We start from the raw sequence: 23484 nt of genomic DNA on the forward strand, positions 1-23484 counted from the left end.
GCTCAAGTCAAATACAGACATGACAACTTGCCTTCAGTAGTGTTTAGAATGCAACTAAATTCTAAATATTTGTGGAAAATTGCATATGTTGGTTTGATGAATCGTTTTATATTCTTTTTGGTACTGGTAATATGGTACTAGTTTGTTTGTAATAAAGCTAGGTGCTTATAATAGTATGGAATTTGTTTCAAAAAGGCAAGTAACACATAGTATACCTAAATGTTGTCAATCCACCTCATGAACAACAGTTATTCCAAAACCTGCAGCACTCATTTCCAGGACAATGAAGTCACTTTGTTCGTACTTGTTAAAAAGCATATCTGAGAAATGTTGGAATAAATGTCACTTGTACTAACACTTTTATTTTCCAACAGCCGTGAACCAGTTTCTATTCAGACAAATGACTTATTATCAAATAAGACACTGTACTTGATTCTGCTTTAAGTGCAACCTGTTATTGAAGTGAAAAATATTTTGACCTCGTATTGGTGTGGACAATAAAATGTAACTAATCATTGTACTTCGATATTCAGATTAACAATAACAACAATAAATAATGAAATATAAGTTGCATATTTTAGTGTTCATTAAGAGTGAACGTTTTTAATTTAAAAAATTCTGAGAATGTTTACTACATTGAACTTTTCATTACAAAATTCCCATTATATAAAATACATAAAGATGTTAAACTAAAAAATGTTTGTAGCTCCAAAAAAACACTATCCACCTTGTATACAAAAAGTAGAAATTGTGTAATACAATATAAATATTACACAATTGATGGTGTAGGGTGACTATTTTACTCATCCACTAAACAAGTCTTGGCTGCCCATATCACACAAATTAATGATAGTTTTAGTAGCTGTCAGGCACTGTGATGATTCAACACTGATAACACAATTTTGAGTACCATTGAATAGGTTTGTAATGACCAAGAAATGTGAGTATTTTCAAAATGTATGGATAGGAAAAAGGTCTCCTCTTTGTAAAATTTTAAAACCAAACTGGCTATAACAGAAAATAAATTGGTATGGGAAGACTTATATAGAACTTGATTATGAACGTTATAAGATTTAGAAATCTATATAACACTGACACTCAAGCTTATAATATTGAGGGAAAACAAACTTTTTTTTTTAAACTGCTCAGATATGCTTCTTGCTTGTAATTTTATTGTATACACTTAACAAATTAACATTACCTACAGGTAATATTAGTAAAATTAGTTTTCCACTCTAATGTTAATATGAAGCATTTTATTTTACACATATGACTAGTAGCAGACAAACTCTGTTCTTCCATGTTACTGGAAAAAACAGAGTCAAGGTGACTCTTCTTTAAAACTGAAATTTTATAACTCTTTACCTCATCATTGGACATGACTTCAACATATTCTGGTTAATGATCTAAAAATTAGAATAAACCATCTTATTACTCTCACATAATAGTCAATCAAGTGAAAAAAAAGTAAAACAAATAACCTACTAATATATATATATATATATATATATACACACACACACACAAACCAAATTTTTTTTTAATGTGACAATACAATTTCTTTAATGAGCAGAAAAATGAAATGAAAAAAATGTGGGTCGTTCTTATAAATAACTTTCAAATTATCAAAAGCATAGCTGATCAAAGAATAGATTAATCTTCAAAATTTATACCACTCAAGTTTCAAACCTACTAAAATATATATATACACACCAAATTTTTTAAAATGTAATAAGATAATTTCTTTAATGAGCAGAAAAAACAAGCTTTAATTGCAATATTCTATTTATAATTTTTTAAATCCAAATTTGATATAATAGTTACCCACATGTACAAAAAGTACAATGTACTTATGTTAATTTCTAACTAATATTTGTTTTTAAACATGAATTACGCTGTAACAAACTCGTGCATTTCTGACTACAGTTTTAAACAGAAATGTAGTAACATGCACAACTGACCAAATAAAGCATACACAAACATGCTCATGAACCAAAAATATTCTCTTTCTTGTTCATGTGACAATTTCCTATTAACTAAATAAATTTAAATCTATGCCCTTGGAAAAATAAACATCTACATCATTTAAAGAAAAATCCATAGCCCAATTTACAAGTTAATAAACGTGACACTGATGGAAGTGAAATTCTAGAAAAGACAAAGTCACACAAGCTGAATAAAATATTATTTGATGGAATCTTTCTCAATAAATTCTATACTTCATGTGAAAACAACACTATAATTTTACTAAGAATATGTTAATTTTCTTTTACAAATATACATACAAAAGCTGTGCATTAATAAGCCATTGTCAAGCAAACATCAACAACACATGCATAGTATTTGCAATAACTGCTATTTAATAGTTTGAGAAATGGACTACATTTGTAAAAGGTAAGATTAAAGTTATTTTAGCATGTTAACTTTAAGCATTTAGATTAGAATTATCTCCACATTAATTAAACTAGGACTAATTTTTATTTTGTGTTTCCAAATTCAAAAATCAATTCACTTACTGATCATGCATTTGGGTAGTTGACTTAACTGTTTTCTTTTAAAGATCATAAAATTAAAAAAACATAACCCTTCATGACTTGAGGTGTTTTTGAGTAACTAGAGAATATACCTTTAATACCTCTAGAAGGGTAGTAACCTTGTGATAAAGTTAAGCTAACACCATTTAAAATAATATTTAGAAAAATAAAAACTTCTGTAATACTAATTAAAGAGTTATTTGCTAGTTAATACTAAATATATTGTACACAACCAAACTTACAGGTAAAGGAGAATATGTTATATAAACCACGCTACATGCTATATCTAGTGCAAACGTAACTTTTTGCTCAATATTAGGGCTCATCACATTGGTTGAAATACAACAAAAATGCTAGTGGTCAAGGTTCTGTATACATCATAAATTTTTACGAACATCAACTATTGCATTAACCATGTCAAGCACGTGAATTGTAATTAATTTCAATTTTATTATATAAACCAGTTAAAGGTTCTAAAATTTACGGTAATTAAATCCCATTAAGTATAAGTTGCAAACTTTCATCATTATTCTATTGTAATGGCTTGTTAGACTAAAAGTTAGCCCAACTCCATACATTAAGTTAATAAGGGAAATTAATCCTCATAAAATTGTTTATAATGTGCAAGAATTATTCAAAACTTAATTGTCCAAATATTATTCATATTTTAACCAAGTTTTTATAAACAAAACACTTAATTACATACAAACTGTTTGATTAGATACTTTTAAACAGTTTTTAAAGACCATTTCATAGATTAATTAACCAAAATGAGATTGAAATTTAAAGAAAATCATGATTTCAAATAAAAAAAAATCAAACTTCTAGTTCTCAAATTACATTAACTACAAAAACTATACAAATTACGTAAATAAGTTGCTTGTATCCAGGACTTGATTTCCTTGTTAGACAAAATACAGATAGCATATTGTGTGTGTGTGTGTGTGGCTTTGTGCTAAAACAGCAATAACAACACTTACAGGTTTAAAAATATTTTGTTAAGACTAATTAGGTAATCTGGAAAGATTTAAGAAACTTAGTTCTTATTTGCTCATCTGAAAATATGAAGTTCTCGTCATATGCCAAGTAAGAGAAAATAGCTATTTCTTACCTTAAATATTTTAATAAAAATAAAATATTTTAATAACATTATACAGACATCTACTTGGTAAGCAAATATGATAAGATAATAAGAAAGTAAAGTGTTTTACAAAAAGTGAAAAAAAATTGAGACATTAAACTCAGACCAGTTTCACAATCACAGCCTTCTCAAACAATATTGATACAAACAACATCGAGAAAAACATGAAGGTTCTTTTGGAAGTTCTTTTTCGTGGTCTGTTTCTAATATTAAAAAAATAATTAAATTTGGCCTTGAGTAAATGATACAACAATAAATTACTTTCTAGAACAAGCATTTAGAGATCCTTACTGAGTTCATCTTATTCAGTAATAATTACTGACAGGCATTTTATTTTTCAAAACAGTACCCTTTATTTAATAACAAATCTCCAAAAGCACATTAGGAGGAAATCAACTAAGGTTTTCATTATAATATCAACACAGCTTTAACTAATTAATTCAAACATTGATGCCACTTACTGTTAAATGTGATACAAATGAACAAAATTAATTTTAAGTAAAGTAGAACAAACTGAATTTTAAATAAAATATTCGTTTCTTTAAATCCAGTACAAAAAATCATTCAAATTCAATAATTTAAAAACAAATCAAACTCAACTAATAAAAAGAAATGTCACAGAGTTCCAAAACCTTAACTTCATATTAACTTTCTTATTAAATTCTAAATAAATAAATCCAGAAGTGCTTTGAAACTTTGCTCACAAATAAGTCCAAAAGTAAAGGTTCGGTTCGATTCAGCAGGTGACAAAATATAACTAAGTGAATAATTTATAAACTGCAAAAGGAATTTAATGAACCCAGTTTGACAAAATCTGTTTTTATAGTCCAATAAACAGTGATAAGAGCAAACTGTATAAACACCTTCCATTATGTCACTGTGTGCAGCACATGAGAGATTAGTTTTACTAAAACTATTACAAAAAAATAGTAACAGTAATCTTAATGTGAAAAAAACAAACAAACCTAGTACGTCATAAAATATAAATTCCAACACAGATCACTGCCATAAATGCAGCTATCCATCCATGTAATTAAATATAAACCACAATAAAAATAATTAAAAAGAAAATCATGGAGTACATATGCCATTAGATATGGGATGTATAATTTTTTTTACATACCAGTGATTGATGATTGTATCAAAACAGAAACACCAAAGAAGTAGAGAAAACTCATGACAGATTTTCAGTGTGACATGAATATGAACAAAAGAAGGAAAAAAAAAACTCATTATTTATATCACTTTTGCAACACAATCACGATTTGGTTATATCTTGTATAATAAATAGATGTAATTTAAGAAAAACGAGACTGTCTACTGTTTGATTTTAACTTCTTTAATGCTTAACTACAGAACCTGTTCTTTGAAAGTAATATGCTTACAGATGTGAATCAGCAGAAGATAAATACTTTACAGAAACACCTACACTGGACTATGATCAACAAAACCATTATAGGTGATGATAGTTATTACAATAAATCTTATGATACTGCAAATACGTTAACAAGAGGGAGGGGCTTAACAAAACTTGACAACTCAATTTGGATGACAATGCTAACTTTTCTTGTATTAAACAGCAAATGGACTAATATTATTACCAACTAGTATGACAGATTTCATAATAATCTTGAACAGAATTATTAAACAGATAAAGCTGTACAATGAAGAACAAAACATAACTAAACTGATAAATCACTGGCTCAAAATGATAGTACAAACACGAAAACTGTGAGCGTCCGTGACAAAAAATGTCGTGCAATTGTGGATATTAATAAAAGTTTAGTGTCTTTAGAATTACTACATTTCTTGTTTTTAATTACATTCCACACTTTTTCATGCAGTCCCACTGACTGTATGCTAAGAATGCATGAACTTTTAGTTTAGTTCATTGACACTTCAGTCCACAGAAAAAAATTTTAGTTTGCTCTTAGTCGATCTTCACAGTGGAATAAATTTTTCGAACAAAAGCGCTGGTCCCTACGTATCCAAGTGTACCTGGGAAAATAAAAATATCAACTTCACACAACAACTTTAATATTAAACATATTCATAAGTCATGCATTTGAAAAGTTTAGGAAGGTTGTAGATTTATCCAATTGTTTAAGAATATTACCGAACACTTACATCAAATGCTTTTCCATCTGGATGATAAAATATTGAAACTTACAACTACAGGTGTGTGTGTCTGATATTAGTGACATAATAATGTTTTAAGCATGTGTCGATAACCTTCATTTTGACAAGAAATTCCCATAAAATGTTATAAAAAATTCCTACAAAACAAGAACAAAGTAAAATTATGTGCAGTGTTAAAAAAGTTTTTCTTCTATTTATGATGACAGAAGAAATGTTTATAATGTATTTCTAGTTCATTAAAAACTATAATAATTACTTTTTAAACATTAATTTTTTTTCACAGAAATAAGCGAGATCTGTTGACTCTACCTTGTAACCATGCTGGTTAACAGAAGTAAAATAAAGAAAATATGTTAAATGTGCAAGAAATACCTTCAAATTTACAAAAAGTAACTTGAGATAAAGCTCATTTCATTAATAGAAACTTACCACAAAGAATTCCCAAAGCTATACTAAATAAAGCCATGTAACCAAAGTAAAAGACAGTCTGGAAAAGACCATACATTCTGAAACATTTTAAGAAAAAAAAAAAACATTACTACTACAATTTTTTAAATGAATACATTTCAAATAAGTACTTCTCAAGTCACATTGAGTTACACATTGGTTCTTAGTAAGATTTGAACTATTTCTTGTCCTCTTTTGCAGGAAGAACACTAAGATTTTGGAGTACTTGATTAGACATGTGCATTATAATTACATCATTTTTACAAACATAAGGATTTTACATATGTGCAATAACAGTGATTCCTCTGACTACTTTAGCATCAATTTACACAAAAAAATCAAATGAATCTACTAAAACAGTGGTTAACTTGATGATGTGAAAGGAACTGTGATAAAAAAAGTTACAAATATATTTTTTCTCTCACATCAGCTTCTTTTTGAGAAGAAACTGTCAGAAAAGAAAGAGTCACTCAGTAAAAGATACATTACACGAAGCAAACTAGCCACAAATGACGCATAAAAATAGATGCATCTCAACCATATGAAAGCTATACTAAATAAAGCCATGTAACCAAAGTAAAAGACAGTCTGGAAAAGACCATACATTCTGAAACATTTTAAGAAAAAAAAACAAACATTACTACTACAATTTTTTAAATGAATACATTTCAAATAAGTACTTCTCAAGTCACATTGAGTTACACATTGGTTCTTAGTAAGATTTGAACTATTTCTTGTCCTCTTTTGCAGGAAGAACACTAAGATTTTGGAGTACTTGATTATACATGTGCATTATAATTACATCATTTTTACAAACATAAGGATTTTACATATGTGCAATAACAGTGATTCCTCTGACTACTTTAGCATCAATTTACACAAAAAAATCAAATGAATCTACTAAAACAGTGGTTAACTTGATGATGTGAAAGGAACTGTGATAAAAAAAGTTACAAATATATTTTTTCTCTCACATCAGCTTCTTTTTGAGAAGAAACTGTCAGAAAAGAAAGAGTCACTCAGTAAAAGATACATTACAGGAAGCAAACTAGCCACAAATGACGCATAAAAATAGATGCATCTCAACCATATGAAAATAATAAATCTTCAAAATTACTCAGCAGAAAATGTGAGCTTGCAAAACACCTAACAGCATTAGAAGTGTTACTGTTCCCAAAACATATCAGGTCATCCCATATGTAATGCCCGAAAACTTAATACAGAAAGTGCATCATCATTTATGTCTTTATAGGAGGCTTTAATGACTAAAATATGTAGTACAATGCATATAAAAATGTTCAGACAAATAAAAGAAACTAACCCAACTCCACTTTTCCAGATCATTAATCAAATAAACCCTTATGAAGATGAATGTGTCTGAGGAGCACATTAGGCATATAATGCTTTATGAGTTTAAAAAAGGCAATAGTGAAGCAGGAACTACATGAAACATTCCAGGTGTGTATGGTGCAGAGTCTCTCAATGAAAGAAAATGTCGAAGGTGGTTTCAGAAGTTCAGATCAGGTGATAACAGCTTAAGTTATGCACCACATTCAGGTCGTCCTGCTTAGTTTAATGATGACTTGCTGCTGGCTGCACTTGATGAAGATTGTGCTGTAACAGTTGAAGAACTAGAACAGAAGCTTAGTTCAACCTATTCAACAGTTCACCCTCATCTGCAACAGCTTGGAAAGGTGTCAAAACTTGGACAATGAGTCACTCCTGATTTGACAGAAGCCAACCTTACAATAAGAGTGGACATTTGCACTTCTCTGCACTATCATGAACATAACTTATCTTTGTTGGACAGGTTAGTGATTGAAGATGAATAATGGATATGTTATAAAAATGTTAAGTGTTGCAGACAATAGCTCATTGCAGGTAAACTGGCTAAACCACAGCCCAAAATGGACCTCCATCCTAGGAAAGTCTTGTTAAGCATTTAGTGGGATATTGTTGGTGTGATCTACTTTGACTTGCTGTCACTCAATGTAACAATTATATCAAACTTCTATTTTAAACAGTTAGAGTGCTTGAATGTTGTGCTGAAAGAAAAAAATCATGCTTTGATCAGCTGTAAAGATGTTGTGTTACACCAGAATAATGCACAGCCCCATACAGCAAGGATCACATCTGCAAAGATTGAAGAGCTAGACTGGGAAAAACTTCTACATCCTCCTTATTCACCAGACCTTGCCCCATCTGGTTATCATCTATTTCAAAGTTTGCAGAACTATCTTGATGGAAAAAAGAGCCTGAAACACATGAAGATGTCAGAACTACCCTCTCTACATTCTTTTCCTTCAAACCTCAAGAATTTTACAGAGGTAGCATTCAGAAGCTTGTGAATCATTGGAAGTAATTAATAATAATGGAACATAAATTATTGATTAAATAACATGAAAAGCATTTGAAATTCTTTATCTTTTTCTGAACCTAAAATAGGACATTACTTAAGAGATGACCTGATACATTTTAGATTAAATCTTTGAATGAGTAAAAATGGATGAGAGCAACTTAAGGAGTCTTACATGACTGGAAGCTACCTATCTCTCTACTAAGATGTGTGGAAAAAAATGGTTAAGATAAAAAATAATAATAACACCTAAGCCCACTAGATGACTTAAAATCATATATTTAGTAATATAATGGTACACATGTGGGTAGAGGGTAGGTCTACTTCATGGACCAATCAATATGTTACGTAAAACATATTTAAAATTGTTGTCATAATGCCAATACAATAACCTGAAGTTGACCTAAGAAGGTCAAAATGTTATTCTCTGCTTTATTAGCAAAAGTGTTAATACCCATACCAGCCGTTCTGATATAATTTTAATTCAAATGGGTTTCTCGTCATCGTGGACAATAATCAAGTATACAGGTAATAGAACTGAAAAATAGTTATTATTCTGGTATTTATCACCTTTTCTGAATATGTTCCATTTTAGTAAATTTTAACAGTGACAAAGAGTTTGAAAACTCAAAGAAAGAACAACTTTTTGTAGTTGAGAGTGTTTTACTCAAATAAAGTGTTTTATTAAAACTTTTAGGGTAAATTTTGAAGCTTGAAAATACTATTTTAAGAAATAATCCCAAGATCATTTCTAATTTACATGTTAATTCAAACTTTAAATCTGACAAACATATTAAGTTATATTTTTTTGTGTTTTTGTGTATACAGACACACAACAAACACATGTATATATATCATGTACTTCAATCACCACTGCACCAGTTACAATACATCATGATTTAAAAATACTGGAAAAAGGTAAACAACATGAATGGATGCAACGTTTTTGAGTTAAGTGTTCATAAATAAAAAATATCAATTTAAGACATTTCAAGTATCATAATATCAACCAAAACACTAAACATAAGTATGGGATAAAAACCAATGGCTACATACTTTGTTTTAAAGAAGAAGTAATATAAGGAATAGATGTACACGTAACCCGCAGTAGAAGCACCTGACAAGAAGCTAGCCCACTGCCTGAGGGAGAAAAAAAAAAATTCAGAATATACTGCCATGGAATATTATATTCACATTTCATATTATTACAGACTTGTGTCTGACAACTTGTCCATATAAAGTTGTAAAAACAGAATATATACACAGTAAATTCTCAATGTTCTATGTATAGGACCCATCCAATTTTTAGTTGTTATACAAAAAATATACATAGTTCAATTAGTTTCTCAGCATTTTAGTCCTAAGGTCCTAACTGTCTAATTTTAGAATATTTCATAAACATAAGAACTAAAAAGAACAATTCTAGACATAAATAAATCACTTTAATACTAAAAAATTAAATTTCTTGTTCTATGAGTATTTTATAATAGCAAGACAATCAAACATGTTATCTTGAGAGTCAGTTTCAATCTGATAATAAAAGTTTACAAATAAACAAAGTGTATTCATGTAAAGGTGAAAGACTAGGTTAGAGTTTTTAATTTAAAAAAAGAAAGAAAAACTTCCAGGGACTCATATTTTTCATACATCATCCAATACTCATATACAAAGGTACAAAAACCCTTTGTTTAATGAGTATGTTTAGACTTAATTTGTTACACAAGTGGTATAAATAAAAATAAAATAAAACAGAAAACAACCACTTTATATAACATAATAAACAATTTGCTCATTTTAATGAAAACAGAATTTATAAACTGTTTTTACTATTTTAAGGTGCAACTACCAAATAACTAAGAAGCAGCAAGAGATAAAAAAGCACTCTCCTATGATTCATTTTGGTTGTAAAATATTTTATTATGAAAGAAAAAATAAGATGCTTTAAAAGCTTACGGTCAAATATAATCCTAAATCTTCACTTATAAACTTATGCTTAACCATTAGAGAATATATTAATAGACCTTTCAATTTAAACTTTTTAAATTTATAACTTATGGCTAAATACAGAAAAGTGAGAAACCTAGGTTCTGTATATTTTATCAAATATTTAGATTAAAATTTTAGAGTACTTAAAATAATTACAATTTTAATATTAAAACCTACTTTATAAGTATCCTTCAAAATTGAAATTAAGAAACCTCTTCATTATTGTTGTATGTCAAATATTTTATTTCTTATAGAAGTAGTCAACACTTTTGCTACAGACATCTTTTTTTTCTGCATGTCACATGATTTAAGTGAGTTACATTAAAAACTTAATTAACCTACTTTCCTTTTATGGAATACTAATGAAGAAAATATGTAGCCAATAATATAAGATTTAATATTAAATATGTAAGTTCTTAATTTTACAGAACAATATTAAAAAAGTATCATAACTTTCCATAATATGAGAACTGTGAAATTGTTTTTGAGGTATTCCCTCTTTAATTTATTTACCACCCTTCCAAGTTGTAATAAATTTAACATACATTACTCCTTATAATGTTGACATTGCTCAGGCAAAGCATTATTTTTTATAGTGCCTTCTCTTATTTGGTTACAGAGCCATAAAACAGAAATCAGACCCTTCTTGCCATGCCCACTTATCACATCCCCTCTTTCATAAATTGCCAAAAGTTCTCTCTGACATTTAATATTATTGTTAATAACCAATAGAAAACCAAGGTTGTTATGTACTAAAAAGTTATAAACTATGTTATCTTCTTTACAGAAAATTGTATACCTTGCTTCTAGTTCAAACTTTATTCTCATGGGAACACATTGACAAGCTTAAATGAATTTTATACAGTTCTTGTCATATTAAACAAATCAGAAATATTATGATAGTTATAGGACATTATCTGCTTTTTACAAGTTGTTATTCTGTATTATTTGGCTCATTATGTCATTAAATAAAAGATTTAGTGTAGTAGTACCATTGGTATAAAGTTGGGTTAAGTTTCAGTGATAGTCAACAGCAAAATATAAGAAAAAAGAAGACCCAGGTAAGTACTTTATTTCTTGTTTTTTTGTATTTATTATTATAAAGGTAACTAAAATATAAAAATTAGAAACTGTTTAGTTAGATTAGGTAAAAATAAATAGTAAATTGTTCGTGAGGTACACCTGAGAGCAACTCTCAAGTAGTCTGTGTTTTATATAATTCTATAGCGTAATGTGAGCTACACAATCACCAGGTGATTTACAAATTTCATCATGGGAACATTAGTTAAACACAAATCAAAGGGTAGTATTACAATAAAATGTATGCATAAACATGTATACATTTACAGCTTCAAAACTATTTAGAACAAGTAAATGTAGTTTCATGTGACAATTTGAAGTCATTCTAGAAAGAAACAAAATCGTAATTTAGATTTATTTTGAACTTTTCTTTGGTGGTTACAGGATTGTCAATTTGACCAACCACTTAGAAAGTTAGGGCAAAGAAAATAACAGATAATATACAAAATTTTACCAAAAAATTAATTTCAAAGATTTTAAACATTTTTACAAAACTATCTATTCCATTAAAAAAATATGATCTTCTGTCTACAAATGGCACTTAATAATTCCTGAAAGCTTGGAAAATTTAATAAAGATACACAAAATACATTAGAAGTTATAAAACAGAAACCTGAATGGTCAATCTGGGATCACAAAATTGGCCTAGCCCATAGTGGGACAGTTAAAAGTATACACTGTAGTCAGTTAAGCTTTATAACAAATATACATTGAAAACTGTAAGGTAAAGCAAAAAGTCAGAATTCTTACCATCTATAGTCTTCAGCATTGAGGAGGAAGTAAGTACAAACAATGGTGACACACACAGTGACAACTGCTAGGATCAGAAACACAAGCAGCATAAACCCATATACATAATAAATCTTGTAGGCCCAAAAGGAGGTAAATATAAAGTACCTAAAACCAAAATTCAAAACATGTTTAACAGTTACTAAGTGAAAGATCAAATTAAAATGTTTATAAAGTGAAACACAATGAGCGAGTAACACTGTATAAAAATTAAAAGGAACACAAATACACAATGAAACCCAATGAGTGAATAATACTGTATGAAAGGCAAATTAACATTTATACAGTGTAACCAAATGAGTGAATAATACTGTACGAAAGTCCAATTTAACATGTTTACACAGTGAAACCCAGTGGGCTTGAATAATAAAGCACAATAGTCCAAATCAACATCATCACAGAGTGAAACAAATTGAGTTTGAGTAACATTACTTACATTTCAATAAAAATAGACCCAAATGGAAGAATCCCTCCCAGCATGACAATAGCCAAAGGCTCCATGAACCACTTTTTCTCTGGGATTGGCCTTGGTACAGCATTAATACGACATGGGTGATTGGGCTGACCAGCTAAGTTTCGCCCCAGCACAGTACCCACAAGTGTCAATGGCAGGATGACAAACAGACAAATGCAAGTTACTGCAACCTAGAAATAAAAGTACCGTTAATTTGATAAAATAAATAAGACAGTATCAGAAAAACATGTCAATTTTTTGTTTGTTACTTCAACTTCAATTTTCCAACATAATATAAAATTAAATATTTATATTTTTTTATGAAAAAAGTACTTGTAATATGTGGTAATTAAAACCAAAACAAAGTTGATTAAAAGATCAATTTATTCTTATGAATAATTCTGTACCAAGTTTACACCTTTCTACTAAATTTCATTTGGGTGGACAATATAAATATCTCAGAATTTTGAAAACATCATTAAACTTAATGGTAAGCCCATAAAATGGTTTCATAAATGAAAATAACATGAAAGATACTAAAGATATAATGTAAGCCTAACTTCATTAGTTGTTACACTGTAACAATCTAAAAGTATGTAAGGGGCACACTCTAAGCTTAACTTTGCACTTTCTATTATAATGTAATAAACTAAATATTTTACAGTTGACAACACATTATAAAAACCTATATGTATGTAAAAAGCATACTGTAAGCCTAAATACACCTGATGTTACTTCAAAACCTAGAAACAAGTAAAAATATTTAAGTTTAATCCCATTTGTAATTTAATCTATAATCAAGTAAAATACATTAAGCCAAATTACCTTCACTGTTAACATGCAAACATGGAAACAAGCTTACTACAATCCTTAATTAATTTAATGTCACTTTAATAGCTTTTAAATATTTAATAAACAGACCATTCTAATTTCAAATGATGTTTCTTTTATAGCTCATTATAATGCCATAGTGATTTATCTAAAGCAACAATTGATTGAGGAACAATGAATCTTGGAGCTTTCTTAACAATACAGTTTCAACATCAAATTGAGAATAGTATGCACTATTTGGATTGGGACGACTATTAGTTGCAACAAAAGAATCCATAAAAAAGTTCTTAAAGACAGCTCACCCTTCTCATTGTTAATCTAAAAACATTACGTGACTATGAGTGGGAGAGCAGAAAGTTTCCCAATACTGAACAATTTTAATCATTAAAAACCACGTTTTTTCTCAGACTTTGTTGTTAACATAAGCACAACAATCACCAGCTTGCAGAATACATCACTGTTCAGACACGTAAGTGTATTAAAGAAAAACTCAAGTATGAGGTGATAGGAAAGGGCATCGAACAAACCAGACCTGATTTTCTTTTTTGTAACAAAGATGGAATTCTTAGGTGTTATTTGTCAAGTATTGTTAACCCTGTTGAAAAGATTTTACTCACGACTTCTTTACATGCAGTAATACAAAAAAAGAAATTGACAAACAATTTAAAAGTATACTGAAGCTGTTCTAATGTAGGCAACATAATACGTTTCTTCAAACACAAAAAAGACAGACCAATACTTCGTTGAAACATGTAGTATGTTCCCCAAAATAAAACCACATCACTACTTATCAAATTAATATCAATATAATGTTCTTCCATACATAAGTTTACAGTACTACTATAAGCAGTACCAATATCTTCTTTCACTCCTGAAAAAGACAGGTTTACATGCTGTAAATTGCCATAGTTTCACTGTTTGTTTTTTATGTAATTCTTAAGACTGTTTTGGTCCTAGTTGTTTTTCTTTTACCATGAATGATGTCACAGAACATGTTATTTGAAAACTCATTACAACTGAAATTTTATGGACAAACCATAAAAACTTAAGTTATTATTTACCAAAGGTTTAGAGGATAATCATTGAGCAACAATAACTTTAAGAAGACCTCTCAATATTCTATTATTTTTTTCCAAGTACATTATTCAGAATCTTAAGATAACTACTGTCATTTAATATTAATTGAATATATACACACACACACACACATGTAAACTTTCAAAGTAGAATTAATAATTTACCTTTCTATCAGATTTTGCATGATTAGTAATCTGATTAAAAGTGTAAAACCAACTTACAAGAATCTCACCAGTAATCACTTGTGTGTAACATGAAAGAGTGCTTTTTTATAAATTGTTTTTCAAATATAAGTTTATTTAATGCACACTACCTAAAACTGTGAAAGTAATTCTTCATACACTATACCCAACTTAACACAATTCACACGAGAAAATATATCTGATGTTGATGAGTTATATTACAAGCACCTATGCAGTATACCTCTAAAAAATGTATATTGTATAAACTTGTATTCTAAAACACTGTTTTACAACACTTCAGTTGAGGTTAAGGTTTTCATCCAACTAACCATTGTTCCGAATGGTATGGCACGAGATGCATGGTAGTATATAGCTATGAAGTTGATAAGGAAAGCAGTTCCACAAATCAAAGCTGGTAACATGAATGCACTTAGCATCATTTGCTTGATCCACTGTTTCCCTGCAATAAAGTGCCATGATAATTAATATAAATTCAGCTCAGTCAACTTAAACACAATAATAAAAGTTTAACATTTCTTTTTCATTACCATAACACTTGTGTAAAAACCTAGCAACAGGAATTTTTGTTTTGCTTCTACTTATGCTATAAATTCTTAATAAAAGCATAAACAGATTACAGTTTCAATACAAGCATTTCTTTATTGCTTAACACATTCCCTGCAACATAATATATCAAGCAAAACAAACTGAACATTCAAGATATACGAAGTAGTCACAGTGTCCCAAATTCATATCCTACCAGAAAAATTTAGCTTTCAAACATAATTGTTTATAACCAATGGAATGTCACATGGTCAGTTATTAAAAGTCAGTTGTAACCCACTGATAGAACACATGGTAGCAAACATGTTTATTGAAAAAAACATCTTATTAAGTTGCAGAGTACTTGTAAACTGATCAAAATTCTTTTACAAGAAACAGATGACAAATGTTAAGTAGTGATATATGCTACCATGGTCTAGGATGCCTGTCGATTTTATTGATTAAAATGAAATGTATATAACCATGTTTACTGTTGTAGATAAATGGCAGAAAGAAGGAAGATGGAAATACACTGTTATTTTTATATGTGAGAATGAAATGTAGACAGATAAAGATGAATACTTGACGACGAGAAACCCACTTGAAATAAAAATGCATCTCCAAACAGCTGGTATGGGTATTAATACTTTTATTGATAGAGAGAGAACAGCGTTTCGATGTACCTAGGTCATCTTCAGGCCTCTTTGTTAACCTGAAGATGACCTAAAAGGTCAAAACATTGTTATCTCCTTATTAATAAAATTGTGTTAGTACCCATACCAGTCATTGACATACAAAAAGATGAATAATTATGACACGAGATTCTACTGGCAGATGTGCAGAATTTTCTATATGGAGAATCATTATTTTAAAGCCTAGAGAGGAAGATAAATGGATACTATAAAAATGAGATACTCTCCACATATTTAATTATTTATTTTGTGTTCATTGTTAAGCAGAAAAATACAAAGAGACTACGCTGTGTGCACCATCAGTATCAAGTATTGATATATAATACTACTACCGTTGTTTTGAAAGAATGGCAGGTTACTTTAAATACTTGAACATTACAATATGTTTGTCATCAACTTACAAACCTCAAAGTGACAAAAACAAATTTATAGTGACTGAATTTTAAAGCAGATGAGACTTGACAACAGACCTACCTTGCATACGAGAGAACAAGCTACCACCAAAGTAACCATTCACAGGAGATGTAGCTGCATATACAAATATTGCTGTGCTTAATAAGGAACCCCTCCTGTTGATAAGAAAATGGTGAGACTTTACCAGAAAATACAGATAGTTTTTATATTATTATTTGTAAGATCCTGAGTCATGACCCTTTTTAACACCTACAAAATTAAATCTGTAATGATGTAGCCATGTATCAGCCATTAAGTATTTAGAGCTTATCTAATACACATCCATTAACTTACAGTTCAGTCTCAGGAATAAAATTTATTATTTACACTGTCCAATGGGGTAGGAGAATATACATGTAAAAAATGATAAAGTTGAATAATTTCAGACTGTAGTAGTACATATTACTATACTACAATTAATTTTTTCATTTTTTAACATGAAAATGTCAAGTATCATTAAGTTCAACTAGAGCTGTATGTTACTTTCATAAGTCATTTAAAATTATGTATGATTAATTAGATTTACAACCAATCTATGAGAATTTTTAAGCAATTACTTCTAATGCTTAAAGCAATGAAAAATTACTTTATATGTAATGCTTACTCTGTGTATAGTTCTCCTAAAATGGCAAATATAATTACAGACAGAGTAACAATGGCAATCTGGTAGCCACATCCCACTAATGCACAGAAAATTAATGGGTGAGATGGAGGACGGAAGACATCACCATGAACCTGCTTCCAGCCATATTCATCACCTAGATCACGCTCCTGTGGGAGGGTGAGAAAACTATTTTGGTGGAATACTTCAAGATACATATTTCAAATGCTGAAGAAATTTCTCGTACTTTTATATATTTCAAAACAGAAAATGATGCTTACATTATATCTTATCATATTTAAGATATATTTTCTGAAATAGTCAATGTTATTTTAACTTCAGCTTGAGTTAATCCATACAAATCTAGTTATATCATTATAAATTTTAAAAAAGTGGAAAACAACAGCTTTACAGCTAACCTGTTGAATTTATCTCTCTCAAATATGTTTAAACATTAGTAAGATAAAAAAACAAATAAAAAATTGATAAAAAGGTAAATATACTATTTTATGTTATTACTTCTGAGAGCATTACCATATCATCCATTTCTTCATCTTTACTGTAACGAGCATAGTCTTTTCTTAGTGTTCTCATCAAAATCATGCTCACCAGACCAACCAAGAAAATCACCATCATGAAAGAGTTGAAAATGGAAAACCAGTGAATCTACATTAAAAGAATTGATTCTTATGAAAATCTTGTTAACCTGTGCACATTACAGGTGACATCCCAACGTAAGTTATACATGTACCAAAATGACAAAATCTTGTTAACCTGTACACATTACAGGCGACATCTCAACAAGTTATACACGTATTTGTCACTTCTATAAATTTATGTCAGTAAGTTTGGTATAAAACTGTAGTTTATAATTCAAATTTTAGTATTATACATTATTTAAATGCTAACATTTGTGAATATATGCTTACTAATTCAAAAATTATTGCATGGAAACTTAACTAGCATAAAATAGTCATGAGGCAAAAGTTCTTAGTTCTATAACCTGCATTGAAAAAAATATTACAATTATTTAATGATGACACTAGTGACAAAACAGAACTTACTCTATGTTGGAAGAAATTTGGATCAAGATACTTATCAAATCTGTCTTCAAACTTGATTGGTGATGTTTTCCAGATAACCTAAAAATACAAGTTTTCATAATTATCACATATTAAATCTTGCTGTATCCAAATTAAAAGTTTAACCTTAACACTACAGTAACAAGAGTCATCAAAACAGATCTGAAGGAACATTAATTTTATACTGGACTGTATTACAACCATACCATTTAAAAAATAATTTCAATGTGATAATAACACCCCAAGTTTACTAAAAAAATAAATTACAGACCAGTCTTAATAAAAAAAATTACAAAATTAAAAAAACTTACCAGTTGAATTAGTACACAAAAATACCACAAAACATTAAAAACCCAATAAACCAAGTGCTTTCAAAAGGTTCACCTTTCAAAAGTGCTCAGGTTAATATCATTTTGTATAAAGATATACAAAGCCTTTGTTTCTCTGACATCATGTACGTATATCAACAAATACACTGTAATTAAAAGAGTAACGTGTTTCCATACGTGCAGGAAAATTTTTAAACTTCATTAAACTATACATAAATTAAATAAGTAGTAGGGAAGAATGGACAACTCACCACATCCATAAGGGTGAGGTGGGTGTAGATAACATTATGCATTGCAAAGGGAAAGGTAACTGAAGAATAATATATCATACCTCAGAAACTCATTCCAGACAGCAGTGTCTATGTGCTACACTTTTGTGTGTAAATTTCTACATTTGTTTGTAAATACTTAAGAGTACTGGTACTATCATCATGCTCAGTAGGAGTCTGGGAGCAACAGGAATGAGTTTTAATATTTGCTCCCAATAATCAAGAGCTTGAAAGTGTCAATAGATCCGATAGCTCTTATTAAATAAATCAATCAGTTTGTCATTTATTGTCAGATCATTTGGTTCAAATCATCTCTTTTCTGCTGGAGCTGTGTGATGGATATCATGTTGTGAAATATGCTTGCTTTACTTAGGTTTAATCTAACAGTCATAGAGATGCCCCACATAGCCATCAGACTCATTCAGCACTTTACCAATCTGGCCTCATACATGAGTAGTCTACGCAGGTCACTTAACTGTTTAATTACCTTAAATACACACCACTCCTTTATATTTTATAAACTTTGTACACTCAAATAAAAAACATCACAAACAAAAATTATTTCATAAATGAAGTATGAATTTTCTCCTCAGTGAAACATTACAAGACATTCATTACAATGACTTTCATAGAACATCAGCAGACTTATTTCAAACAACCTTAATAAAACATTAGCAAAATCTTATGTATTGAGAGAGAGAATAATTATAACCCTATAACTTTTAACTCAAAAATATTTTATAAGTATTTTTTTTAGTATTTTAATTTTTCACCAGCCCCAAGGAGCATCATCTGTAAACAACATCTTTAATTGTTTTTGTTTTTTGTAATTGTTTTACCTATCACAAAGTAAAGGTTTATATGTTAATAAACTGACATTCCTTAAAAATATAATAATCTGTCTTATTTTCATGATTTTATTCTCAGTACTCTAAAAATAACTAATGAAGCTCTGCTTTGAGAACAGTCCAAGTCAATAGCTAAACACAAAAGGCTAGAACAATTTATAAATTAAATATATCAAAGTGGCTAGAGCAGTAATTTGTGGTTTTTGAAACTGGCAAGTTGGAACTTCCACAAGACAAAGAAATGTAAAGGAAACTTTTGATCTAAAGGCTTCTTTTACACTCCTAAAAATGTTTTAGTGTTCAATTACACCTGTCTGAAATCAGGTAAATTTAGTTAATTTACTCAGGTTTATCATATACAGTAGGTGAAGGTAAAATATTGTATTAACTTTTTTAACAGTGAAGTATTTAGGTAGGGTCTAGAGGAGGCTTAGCTCTAGGGACCCATGGTCTTAATGGAGGCCTTCTGATAATTTTATTCTGTGTAAAAGTACATGAGATGTAGAGTGCACAAAAATTATTTGCATCTGGGCCCACACAACCTTAAATCCACTGCTGCTTTTTAAATGGTAAGGTTCAAGGTCACTAATAAATCTTTTTACTTTTGCAATTTTTTTATGATTTACAATAGAAGTATTAACTACTGCAATTGGCAAATTAAATTATGAAGAGAAATACATTCAAGTATACCAATAAAGTTGAAATTTAGTTAATATTTATAAATTGTAAGTTCCAGAGCAAAAATAAAAGCTTTTTTTGGTTTGTTTTTTTACATAAGTGTCTCATAACAAAATTTTGGAAATATTAAAATTTAAAAAAATAGAAATTATAAAATCATTAATAGAAATAGCATATAAAATCATGAGATTTTTTAAAAGCATAATCTATTTAGTAAGCTTGTACCAAATTTTAATACTATGGTGTACTGTTCAGTGAGAGAAGGAAAACCAACTAAAGAGGTATCACTGACTACAATTCAGAGTTAAGAGGTTTATCTTCACATAAAGATGTTAAGAATGCAAGGTAATGTACATGTCCATCATACAGTTTACAAATTAAATTTGCATAAACTTCAAAACTCCTAAATGCATATTTAATATTTCATCAGTATCTCTTATTTTATCTGATAAAAATTATGCATGAATAGGTCACTAGCTAAAGTACCACTGGCACTTAATTAGGTATCAGCCAATTTTCTAGAGTTTGAATATATTATATTAAAAAGACTTAATGGTCTCAAGAAATTGCTAAAATCCATGTCATCACAATGGTCACACTTTGTATGACAACCACAATTTTGACAGTAGCCCTGCAGTATAGTTTTTATTTCAAAAGGCTGGAATTTTACAAACACTCTTGCCTTCAGGTTTTCTATAATCCAACTAACATATGAGGATGATGGTTCCCAGCTGTTCTTTCAACAGTCTGAACACATACAGAAAATCACAAGTGTTGTATCTGGTGAATTAACTGGTATGCCTTCATATGGAATAGCATAAATACCCATTTCATTGCCCAGCTGTTTGAGACATGTGACAGCTGAACAGACATGCTGTGAAATCAACACATTTATCTTTTGTTACTTGTCCATATAGAAGATCCTTCTTGAGTGTGTTGCAAATTGTTACTTGGAAAATGTAGAAAGGTCTTATCACTTAACTTTTGTGTTTGTAAAACTTCACCTCTGAAAGATGCCACATTTTGTTAACCCTGATTGTGGTAAAACTTGTTACACATCTCTTTCTGGATGATCAAGTTTATTTCTTCTTTCTTCCATTAAGTACAATGAATATCCCTCACTCCAACATTCTGTATCTTCAATATGAACACACCTTTATGATCTAAGTGTATGAATACTTTGAATCAGAAAGAACCATTACATACACTTCCTAGAAGTAATCAATTTTCAGTAGCAACAACCATTTACAAAATGTAGTGCTGATGCATCTGTTCCACCATGCCTTTATGTATTGGTTGTGATTAACATGGAACTTGCTAATTTGCACATTCAAATCTGTTTTAATAAAAAAAGGTACTGAGCCTATATATACAATGGCACCTGTTTTGACAGAAACAAATTTGCTACACTACATTAACAAATATTCACACAAGATGTCCAGAAATTATGTTAATTCTTTATTTCAGACAATAAATTCTTGACATAATTTCAAGATTTCCTGTATAACACAGCTAACATTTAACATTAGCAGATACATGCACTGATACTCTTATGTTAACAGATGAACTCTAGTGACATACAACAGAAGTTATATATCTCCTACGTTAACACTTACTTCATAAGAAAACGTTAACTTTTTTCCCTTTTCAAGCTTCACTTTAGCTTCACTTGTCAAGTTAACGTCTACAATGTTTTTTCCATTGTATCCAATTTCAAATTTTTTGTGAGTCCACATATAAAATGCATTTTCTGATTCATCCACCTCCCCAACAATACCTGTAGAAAGACAACTTACTAACACTTACTTAATATACAGACTATTCACTCATACTTCATGAACTGTTAAAGTAAATTCTCATTCAAAATATGTGTTCCAATCCTAACATGGGTAGATTGAATATTCTATGGACAATAAACGTATCTGGGTTTAGTTTATAAAAAACACAATGTAACAAAATTTTTACTTTCTTTTGTTCCTGGATAGAAAGTGTTATTTCCCAATTGCTTATGCCTAAATAAATGAAAAAAAGACCTATTTTTCTCTTCAAACTTTGCTTTTGTGAGCTGAGAGTGTATAACAAAAATGTGATGAGAGACTACATTTGGGGGCTGATACATGAAAGTGATTTACATTACAGTTGCAAATCTCGAAAAACTACTCACTTCTAAACATTTTTGTTCATTTTTGTATAACTTTAGCATAAATACATGTAAATCTTGATTCATATGTTGTTTTATTCAGACCTTGCATAAATGAAAATGTGCAAGTTTGCTCATTTTTACATAGAAAATAGGTTAATTTCTAAATTTCATTATCCAGGTCCCAAAAGCAAAGTTTAAAGGAAATAATGGCCATTTTCTGTACTTTTACAACATAAGCAATTAAGAAATAACACATACTATCCAAAAACAAAATTTGTGTTACATGAAAATGTAATACTTTTATTGAATATGTAACACTTCTGTTTATTTTAGGATTAACAGAAATCTTGCACATTACAAAGAATTAAGAAGTGTATTATATTTTCATTTTATTAATTCTATGTAAGGTGTAAGTACAATATTAATAGTATAATTGATAAAATAATTCAATAGTAAACAACAAACACCATAATATTCTTACCCTGTACTTTAAGTACCTTTTTTGATAAGCTATGAAGATTAGGTTTAATAAAATGGTAAAGTGTTAATGAAATCTCTTTTGTATTATTTAATAACTGTTGTTTCACTATCTTAGAGAAAATTACAAGAAGTGTTATAGGATTCACTAAGACATTTAATTATCTTTTTATTTTTTAAAAACAAAAAAGACTTGTGGGATATTAAAGCTATATTATATGATGCAAGTACAATCAGGTGCCTTTTCAAGGTCTCATGACTTTACAAGAAATATAAGCAATTTACTTAAATTATTTTGTTTACAGTTAAGTGAAGATAATTTAACCACAGAAACCTTTTATTTCAGCTTTAAC

General features: G+C 29.3%; 1 protein-coding gene across 3 annotated transcripts in view; it reads right to left on the reverse strand.

Moving 5' to 3' along the window:
* Positions 1–4003: 4003 nt before the first annotated feature.
* The window catches only part of LOC143235285 (transmembrane 9 superfamily member 3-like), a 29068-nt gene continuing 9587 nt past the window's right edge, over positions 4004–23484 (reverse strand). The window contains exons 4-14 of one of the 3 annotated variants that reach the window (XM_076473263.1): positions 22128–22288; positions 18370–18447; positions 17840–17971; positions 17309–17475; positions 16726–16820; positions 15346–15476; positions 12909–13117; positions 12434–12580; positions 9674–9757; positions 6244–6320; positions 4004–5673 (exon numbers count right to left, since the gene is read on the reverse strand). In XM_076473263.1, the coding sequence (XP_076329378.1) occupies positions 5606–5673; positions 6244–6320; positions 9674–9757; positions 12434–12580; positions 12909–13117; positions 15346–15476; positions 16726–16820; positions 17309–17475; positions 17840–17971; positions 18370–18447; positions 22128–22288 (1349 nt within the window). In that variant the 3' untranslated portion in view covers positions 4004–5605. Of the gene's footprint in view, positions 5674–6243; positions 6321–6672; positions 6869–9673; positions 9758–12433; positions 12581–12908; positions 13118–15345; positions 15477–16725; positions 16821–17308; positions 17476–17839; positions 17972–18369; positions 18448–22127; positions 22289–23484 lie in introns of those variants that run through there. The other 2 variants (XM_076473264.1, XM_076473260.1) reach the window with 2 other exon arrangements.

This window comes from Tachypleus tridentatus, chromosome 12 (genome assembly GCF_004210375.1).
Source record: "Tachypleus tridentatus isolate NWPU-2018 chromosome 12, ASM421037v1, whole genome shotgun sequence".
NCBI classification, from domain to species: Eukaryota; Metazoa; Arthropoda; class Merostomata; order Xiphosura; family Limulidae; genus Tachypleus; species Tachypleus tridentatus.